General features: G+C 46.4%; 1 protein-coding gene across 8 annotated transcripts in view; it reads left to right on the plus strand.

Annotated features, from left to right (window-relative positions):
- LOC126573150 (fatty acid CoA ligase Acsl3) overlaps positions 1 to 10,000 on the plus strand; it is a 20,130-nt gene that overhangs the window by 3,938 nt on the left and 6,192 nt on the right. For 2 of the 8 annotated variants that reach the window (XR_007607988.1, XM_050233051.1), the window contains one exon: positions 6,616 to 7,230. Coding sequence is in view for 6 of the 8 variants with exons in the window: in XM_050233051.1 (XP_050089008.1) it covers positions 7,208 to 7,230 (23 nt within the window). In the remaining 2 variants the exon portion in view is untranslated. Of the gene's footprint in view, positions 1 to 3,371; positions 3,662 to 6,615; positions 7,231 to 9,374; positions 9,529 to 10,000 lie in introns of those variants that run through there. The other 6 variants (XM_050233053.1, XM_050233055.1, XM_050233052.1 and 3 more) reach the window with 6 other exon arrangements.

A 10,000-nucleotide genomic window follows, 5' to 3' on the forward strand; every position in this document is an offset into this window, starting at 1 on the left:
ATTTTTCTAAGAATATTCATTCTCCGTTGCCATTTTATATGCTCCAGCTAATGTTTCCATGTTCCCTTCTATTCGTTGTTCGTTTTGCTTCTGTTTCAGGGACAAATGTGTGATGCCAACACGCAACGCATGGCTTTTTTTTACTGTATATTGTGATTGCATGAGCCACAGACGGTGATACCCGCCTGTCCTGGCTAAAAATTGCGTGATGTATCGGAACACCGTGCCTGCTTGTGGCTTCAACTCCTTAATCTTGTTTGCAGTTGGTTGCAGCACACGAAGTGAACCGAGTGGAAACGTGCTTGTGCCATTATCAAAGCGATAAAGAAGGCTAATGCGTGCAGAACAATTTTGTACGTTTTTTGCATGCTGACCATGTGGCTTATATGTTGGTCATTTTTATGGTGGCTCGTGTAACAGAACACTTTTCTTTTGTCTGCTTCCGAACATCGCTTCTCCCAAATAATCAGATAATTCATTTAAGAACTCAATAACCTCCATGCTATTACATAAAATCATTGCTTTGAGAAAAGCGAACTTTTTCGTTGTAAAATGATTTTCCGATCCGTTTAGTTTCAATCTCCGCCTGTCTCAGCTCTGATTTTCCGCTTAAACCAAACGACATTTTTCCCTTCGTCCGCTCAGCCTTCAACGTGCGGAGCTCAGACTGAACTTGGTTCTTTCTAAAATTAAAATCAACGAATGTGCAACGGAATGTAGTTCAAGCGAAAGACAATTCGTGCTATGCCGCTGCTACTGTTACTTCTCGTTGGAATCGTGAACCGCCCGTTGTATGCGTGAGGCTGATCAAGATTCTAGCCGTTGCCATCAAGCCAAGCAACCGGATTACAGTCCTTTTAAAGACGAATTCTAGAGGAAACTGGTCAACAGCACTCCTCATTTGGTTAATTAATGTCAAGGCACTCCAGGTGGTGGTTTTCAAAGTGCAATTGCATTAAGGCTGATGAGGTGATATCGTACGATCGAGTGACCGTGCCGTAAACGCCGGTATTGTTTTTTGGGCATCCCAATCAATCCGTGTCTATATCGGTGTGTGTAGTATTGCGTAATCCGCGGGTGCGTCCGTCAATAGACGCAACAGTGGGGGAGGGAGGAAGAAACATATATATATTTAAGGAAGCACCACGACGACGTACGGTGGTGGACCATTGGTGGCTGGCGTGCGGTCGGTTCGTGCTCAGCACCGTTTGATGATGCGGGCAAGGAACCAAAACCGGCGCATTTGCACAGTGCTTGACGCAAAACGGGTGATGCTGTTGACCGAGTTGGCCGAGTGGGTCATACTCACTGCGAAGGTGATGTATGGGGTTATCTCCATTCGATTAAACTTTTTTCTTTACATGAATCTTTCTTCTTTTAGTTTTCTCAAAAAACAAAATCGTTGCAATTATATGACGTTGGCTGCAGTGCAGTTCGCCTCACTGTGGATGCGACCGAATGGTTCGTAATCCGGACAGAGCACGGACACAGACAGAGGAACGAATGGATTGTGCGCACAGTCCTTCATCGTCGCCGTTGTCGACGACGTCGTTTGTCAGTCATACGATGAGTCCAAAGATCGCTTGCTACGAATCACAAAAAAAAAACGCGTACACGAACAATGTACTCACGTTGCTCTCCGCCGCTCGCATTGCGAGCTTACTTATAGCTACACAACCTCCATCCTGACAAGCTCAAGGCCTGCCGTGTGCCGTCCTCTTTCAACGCTCGAAACGTCTTCTTATCGGAATTTGGTTTTCCATCTGACTGCACTCGTCGCTAGTCTTATATGCGCTCCCGCTTTTTGTGGAACGGAGAAGGTGGTGAGAGCATCATGTAACTTTACTCACCTTCGCCGGATCTGCCTCTCCTCTATCACGTCGAAATGAACGACGGTGAGGATGGGGTGCTATTACGAGACACACGAGAGAGGAGCCGGTCGAGTGCAGCGAGCCAGCTCCCCACAAGCAAGCACGCACGCACGGGGTCATTAAGCGATCGTTAGTTGCTCTGATCGCGTAATCGGTCAGAGTTACTTTCTTCCGCACGGCCCCGAAAGGGAAATCTTGCTTAGGAGAAGGTAGAAAAGAGATGCAGGTTGATAAAAAGTTTTCTCCGGTTTTTCACGTCTCGTCGTCGTTATGATGAAAAGGTGGTGGTAAATGTCTTCAACTAAACTAAACTGAACTAAAGCAAGTGCACCATTCGAGAAGCTAATTACAAAAGTCGGCGACATACTGTTTTCGTAACATGACCGAGGGCTCCATTACGACAGTCCGACATGTAAGTGTACGTCGCCTCTACGCGGTCATTAGATCAGCAGTAGTAGTGGTTGACCCATTTGACGCCGCTTTACTCTCGTTTCATTACTCAGTGGTTCATTTAATCAGCGCCACAATTCCGTTGCAGCGGGACCTGGTCGTTCCTCCTTCTACACGGATCATGGAGAAAGCTGAGAACATGATTAATGCGTTGTCAGTTTCAGCCGCTTATCATGATAGCGAGCATTATCTCGCGATGATGAACGCGATGGCACGTTCTCGGTTGTCGCACAAAGGCGCACAGATTCGCAATGACGGCACGGGCCAAAGTTTAGCGGTTGATCAGCTGAGTGACTAGTAGAAGCACAAGATCTTACCCGTCCCGCCTATCGTGACACCACGACTTTATGGGACCGGCGCACCAATTGACGGACAAATTGAAAGAATCGAATGCAAACAGATCAGGCCTTCATCGTGGACGCTGAGAGACGGGACTGGGTCGAAGCGTCTCAAGTTCAAGTTCATCTTCAAGCAATTGTTGTTAGGTCGAGGACGTGGCCGCAAGGCTTTTGTTGACTCGTTTAGCTTCACATACCCTTCAATCTAAAGGCAGGGGCAGCACGCGCGGTCACGCGTTGCCTGAATCTTTGGGTTCCGTGCGTTAAGTGATGCTGATTCCGGACTGAACTGGTTCGTGTCGCACGGAACGAACGGACGGGTTAATAAGTGAAGTGATATGGGTGTCTAATGAAATTGTAGAGTGATAAGCTTGTCTGGCTCAATGCTTCTACTATTCGTTGGGGGTAAAAAAAAGGTCAAAACAATCTGGAACCAGACGCCAAGTCCTTATCTTTCCCTGCGAGGCGCGCTGCGAGAGTCATGCTATAATTACATCTTCAAACACGTTAACCACCTGATCCTTGGTCCTACGACTAGCGCCCTCGCGTTCAAAGTCCTCGTCTGGGTGGTGTTTACTTCCGTTTGGCTCACTCGTTACGCGGGCTGTTATTTTCAAACAAGCGCAGGGCGCCACTCTGTTCGCTTTGGTGCTGCACCAATCATTATTAGACACAGTCGATCGATAGTGATGGTTGATTGCGGTTGGCCCCGCACTACCTCGTGTTTACTACATTTGGAGTATTGATTGAGATAATCGATCAGATTAAGGGTGGCGTCCTCGGCTGGCGGTGTGTCATTATCAGCTTGATCGCGATCGCGTAATGTGCTTGGTTCCTTGATGCCGGACAACGTACTTCCGTCGTCGTCGTCGTCGTCGTCGGGGAAGTGTGTTTTAATCGTATCGGACATTAAGCCGGTTGTCCTTTCGTGATTTTCCGTCCGACAATTTGTCGATAAGGACGACGGTAATTGTTGGCTGTGGATTGCCGGAGCTTTGAATTGTGAGTTGTGTGCCTACTTGGAGTACTGTTCAAAACTCCATAGCAACCCTGTACCCTGTGTTTAACAATTTCATTCGTAGTGCATTAGAAACGACTTCTTTATCACTGCCTGCTGCATAAAAAGGTTGATTGATTGTGCTAAAGGTTTCACTCGAAAAGCCTTTAAAAGCCTCGGCACGATGGTACAGTGCCTGTGTCCTTGGTGAATTATTGATTCTTTGCCCTGTGCGGCTCGTAACCGTCCCTCGAAGTCGGCCCCACAATAGGTGCTTCGTCATATTAAATTACTTTGTTGATGAGGCATCCGCCAACGGGTAACATATGAACGACGCACCGTTTCTCCTAACCTGGTGTGCGTAACATTGTCATAAATAATTGTGAACCACGCCACCATTCGTATCCGCTCTCCCTGGTGACCCAATAAAGAAAGAACAGGTGCAAGATGCCGTGTTGGATTCACTTTTTTTTCACGCGATGGTCACCCAAATGTTGGTAACTCACAGAGGAATTCCCTTCTGTCTGCTAAGGGGATAGATAGCATTTACGTAAAACACGCACGATCTTATAAAATCATGAGAAAGAATCTTAATTGAATGGTGAACTGTTTGATTAAACTGGCGTCCAATTGATGTGTTGCTCATCGAAAGAAAGTTGTAAGCGTATAGCATGAATCATGCAATTTACCACAAAACGACGAGTGTTCTTGTACTCTGACTAATGCTTGTGTCATTCGCACGGACTGATGCTACGTGCCTTCACGTCGCTCATACACAAAGTCGTTTGATCTCTGGGCAACAAAACAATATTACAAAGCAGAACGTAACAAAGAAGCATGCGTCTGCAGTAACATTTATGTTTTTTGTTAGTTCTTTCATTTACACGCGCACTGCAACGAGCTAGAACTAGAACAAGTTGCGTTATCGTAAGATATCATTTCAAACTCCGATACCAGCAACTTGTTGCGTGTTTTATTGTTTTATCAACGTTTGAATGAGCCCTTAAATGGACAATTGACGCTCTTGTTTGGTTTGGTTTGGTGAAGATCATAATCGAAATGATGCAGAGTAGTAAATGATTCGTTAAATCACCTCTGCTGATGTGATGTGTGGTCGTCATGCTTGTTAAGCATGTAGAAGCTGTTGAGCATTGACAGAGACCGGCTTATCGTTAGTAACGTAAAAGTTCCGTTACTATTTCCCTCAGATAGTGATCACTTTTCATCGGATTATTTTACAAATGCTATCCGTACGTGCTGTCTTTATGATTAAATGATGTTTAAGTTAATTTAAAAAAAACATTGAATATGAACTCTCACCTGGAACAGATACACTTACCAAACGAATTGCAAAGCTCGCAAAAAAAACATAAATACACAGTTTGTGCCTCGTGAGAGCAACCAAAAAAGGCCATATCATCACGCGTATCTAAACGATCGTGCCGAAGGTCTGGGAAAATGGGGTTCACAACGGGGGCCGATCGTACGTGAGTGTGCGGTGGTGGTTGTGTGTGGCAATGATCATACGAGGGCGCTGTACTTTGTACTTATGCCACGTGATGCCGGCACGAGTGCTCATTATTACCCAGCATTATCTCAACACCACACCGGGGCGGCCTGCACACGGTTAGCCTCTTCTGGAGAGCAGCCGATTGAGACGGAAACAAGGATACAACGTAACGTTTATGGTACCGTCTCTTCTGTGTATATGATTGCTTATCAGCTTACGGATCTACTTGTCACTGCCCACTGTTTGCTTGCACTACAAAGATGAAGATCGCGCCACACACTTCGGACCGCTCGGCAAACAGAGCCGGCCGTCTAGTGTCTGGCGGAAATCTCGGAACAGGCCAATTTAGAACAATTGAGTTAGTGCAATACCGATTAGGTCAATGGTGCATCAGCAGCAGCAGGGCTGCCCCTGGCGCTGATCTTTCTCGCCTAAGCCATATGCGCTAACTACAAACGAGCGATGACCAAGGCAATTGTCTCGGCAAAGTGTCCGCGCTAGTTGATGCGATACCCAATCCGATTTGTTGATGATTGCTATCGCTCGCCTGATACAATTGAAGATTGACCCATAAACCTTTAATAGAAGAAATGTGAGGTGGATTAAAACTGAGGGAGATACAGACCAAGGGCTACGGCATCACATGTGCCAATATCTGTCCTTTCGAGAACCTTACCTTACGATGATTGTCCTTTTTCGTCGTGGCATATGTCTCCGGTCGTCGAGAACAGTCCTGTGTCGAAACGATACTCAGTTAGCCGATGGCTTGTCAGACCGGTTCTTTGCTCCTCTACTAACACCATGTAGATGACTTGTTTGAGGTCGTCAATGCCGGTTCCCTGTACGCGTATAGCCAATAACCGATAGTCGCTATCAGCCGCCAAACAGCCACTCGACAAGTTGTTCTTATGCGAAGAAGGGGTTGAAGGAGCTAAACACTCTAGTCTCTTTCTCTCTCTCTCTCTCTCTCTCTCTCTCTCTCTCTCTCTCTCTCTCTCTCTCGCTCTCTCAGTATGCGACCCCCCCACTACAACGCACGCGGATGATTGTCGAAGTAATTTTCAAGTATTAATTATCATCTTTTTGCATGCGCGCTCAGGCTAGTCATTCGCAGCTTTGCATCATCAGTGTAACGATCGTCAATCAAGTATCGTGCAACGATCTTTGAAATAATCTAGATTTAATGTGATCACGCTCTACGGGCAATGTTTTGCGTAAATCTCAAACGTTACTTTAGACTTGTGTCGTACGATCAGGAGACTACTTCTTGCGATCCGTAACGATTTGAGGCCAGGTTCATGTGAAGTTTGTGGCGTGCGTCATTCGCGATAGTTTTTTTTTTGGTGTCGTCCCCTTCGTTCGGTTCGGGTACCGAAGTCGGCGCAAATTCGTTGGGCTTTATTTTATTTTTTACTAAAACCCTGTCTTCTCCATTTCGTCTCATTGCAGGTCTACGAGGTGAATAGTTGGTAACAGTTCGTCGACGCACTCAGTACACGCCGTGCACGGTGCTTACGGCAGAGGAAGTGTATGTTTCAAGTGATTCAACTCATCTCCTCATCTTTATGGGACATCAAATCAGCAACATCAGCTACATCTCATCTGTGTCTGTTGTGTCTCGATCATCTAGCCGTTTTGTGTGTGCGTGTTGGTTTCTGGGTTTGGCCCTTTTTAGGAAACGCATCGGAAGCACGCCCTAGTGCACTATCCCGCTTGGGAGCATTAAACATCACTAGACGTCATATCCTGTGAACCATTTGTATTGGGTGTTAGAATCCATCGAACGTAATTGTGCTGTGGTTGATGCAGCGTTGAAATTTTCTTGTCAATAGGGGAAGTGTTTACAGTTTAGTAATAGTAATTTATTGGGGCAGAAGGAATACGTGGGACATTCTATGTATTGTGGTATGAAATGAAGAAGTGTCTGCAACAGTAAACCACCGTACCCATTACAAGCGGATTATTCAGCAGTGAAGTAAGAGCAGGTGGTGCATTATAAAGACAATTAAGCCACGAGATCAAGCACAGCGCCATCAGCAAAATGTTCATCGAAGAAGACATTAAGTGAGTATCGAGAGAGAGAGAGGCAGCTTTGCGCTGCAGTCTTCAGTGTTGTATCACCTCTAACTACGTTGGCGATTCTTTAGTTTGCCGATATTAACTTCTCTTTTGTTTTAGATTTGAGTTATTCTTTTTTTTCGCCTTTAACTCCTGCAAGAAATCAGAGATTCTCTCCCTACCGTAATACCTTTCTAACGGAGTACTAGTGTTGATGCTTCGCTGTACGTGTACAACACCGAGCGAACTGGTCCATACTAATCCCGGCCGAATGGTCTTCCTTTCTTTAACCCAACTTTTTTCTACTTTTTAGCTTAACCTTGCATGACAAAATACGAAAACTGTAAGAGCAGACACAGTTCTCCCATTCGATGTATTCCGTATAACACTCTTTGAAGTTTTAGTTGCTTTCACCTTACGTAGGCTTTTGTATGTATAGCTTTAGCACTAGCTTTGTTTGCACGAATTAGAGTTGGAACGGGTAGAGCTCACTGTGTTCACTTCACCATCGATAAGCGACGATAGCGTGGACCTTACGATCACCTTGTAGAGTCCCGGTTGTGCCTCGACATTGCCTAGTGCACGTCCGATAGATAGTGCATCAGTTGTGTCATGTCTTATCAGAAATAAGTTTCTTCTTAGTCATCGATCTCGGTTCCAAAGGTCGCACGTGGTGATGTCTCCAAAGACCGTGGGTTTTCCAAAGAAATTAGAAGACGTTTTCGGTTTGACATCCTCTTCTGACATCGCTGATATCGTATCAGTCGATGCATAATCCCACGGCTGCAGAGTAACAGCTAACATGTGCGAGCAACACTGGCTTATTAGATAACGCCCAGAATGCATTCGGTAAACCGGTACACATTGCGCGGGCATGTTGCTATCGGTTGGTCACCACATACATACCGGCAATGCACACTTGGACAGCTCGTGTTTTATGATACCTTCTCGATGGCTTTGGTCCAAAGTCCTCACTCGTTCACCTCTCACGGGATTCGTCGAGAACCGCTTGGGAATAACAATCCGTGCTCCCTCGACCGTGGCCGACCGGTTCCTTATCGCTTTGGCCATACGTCGCATTGATAGGTAGACTACTCTCCTTACGGGCAACCAAACTGTCTTGGGGTTTCTCAATGGTCACTAGCTCGTGACCACTACCATCGGTTTCGGTTGCTACGATACAACGCTCAGAACGATTGTGCTCGGACACGCGCTTCGTGTCGCGTGTCTTATCCGCCTGTGTCCTTGATAGTAATGCCCCAATCAGTGCCAAATCCACGCACACCCTGCTACCGGTGATAAGCAGGAGGAGAAGAAGGAGGAGGCCATAGGTACTACCTGTCGGAGGGTTGGGTTTTATGATGCGTCCATTCTTCAATTGTAACCACAAATCCGTCTCCCGAAATCCTGCCGCACGCGATAAGTGATCGTAAACCGCCGGTTGGTTTTGCCGCATCGTTGCCAGCTGCGTTTGTCGTCGTTGCATAATAAAAGAAATACCGGTGGCGCTGCAACGGAATGTACAATCCGAAACCATGGATTAAGAGACGAGAAACAAATGGAAAAAAACAGAAGAAGGACTTCAAACGTCCAATAATCTCTCTGCAGCGAACGTTTCTGGCGTCCGGTGTCGCGTTTTGTACGGCATTTCGGCTAATCTTATCAGCGAAAGGAGAGGTGCGTTGGCGATAAAGATTATAGCGCTTGGTATTAGGGAAGAATCATTCCAAATCGTGGACGCACGTCAGAAACTCTTCTACAAACTCCCTTGGGACCTCCAGCGGCTTGCTGCATCCTAAATCCTAAAGGGCCACAAGAGTACAGCGGAGGAAGTGTAAGAGGAAGCGCGCGGAATCCTAGGATCCTTTGAGCACACACCATCACCACCACCACGGTTATCAGTCGGTTGACGAAGTCCGATTTATGATAGGAGCAACAACAGCAGCAGCAGCTAGAGAGCACCGACCAAAGCCGTGGTCCTACGCGTCCCGCCCTCCCAGTAGCTGATAAGATCCATATCGGGCCGATAACTTTTCAACTTTCCTCAAGCCCTGAAACCCGTCGCTACCCGCGCCTTGTACTTGAACTTGGGTCGCAGGAATGGCTTTTTATGCTAGGGTGCGTACCGGTGCAACGCTCAGTTGGTCTTTCCACTCGTTACGGTGTGGTGCAGTTTGCGGTCCCTCCAGTCCATTCGTCGACGGTGGGCTTCTCGGTTGTGAATCGGTGTGTGTGTGCATTTGGTCGGTGCAGCGCGTCTTGATTGCAGTATTGCAAGAGTCTTTCAACGATGGTTCAGCAAGAGTAAGCGCGATACTGTGGCTTATAGATCGATTCTGAGCAGGAAGGAAGGCGGAGTGTGGTGGTGGTGGTTGCTCGATTCTCCATTTTCTTGGTTCTCCTGGTGGGACTGGTTATTGGCCGTTGGTTAGGGTTGGCATAATTGAACACCGGGAGAGTCTCACTAGAACTCATTTAGCAACGGAAGGATGAGGAACTTTACTAGTGACTGGCACCGGATGGTTAGCAGCTTAAGGAGGACAGTGTTCTGTGTTCGGTAGTAGGTGCTTTCAATTAGTTTGAAGTAATGTTACGTTAATACTACTAACTTTGATCTAAGCAAAGTTGCATGAGCTTTAATGTTTTGTGTCTGTTAGTGCTTTCTCATGTGTTTCTCAGTGTTATTCTGTCCTCATAATCACAAACTACTCTTCATTCCATCACGAATCCATTGCATAAAATTTTTTCTCTAATCTCTACTTTTTTTGTACACCTT

The sequence above is a fragment of the Anopheles aquasalis genome, chromosome 2 (assembly GCF_943734665.1).
Source record: "Anopheles aquasalis chromosome 2, idAnoAquaMG_Q_19, whole genome shotgun sequence".
NCBI classification, from domain to species: Eukaryota; Metazoa; Arthropoda; class Insecta; order Diptera; family Culicidae; genus Anopheles; species Anopheles aquasalis.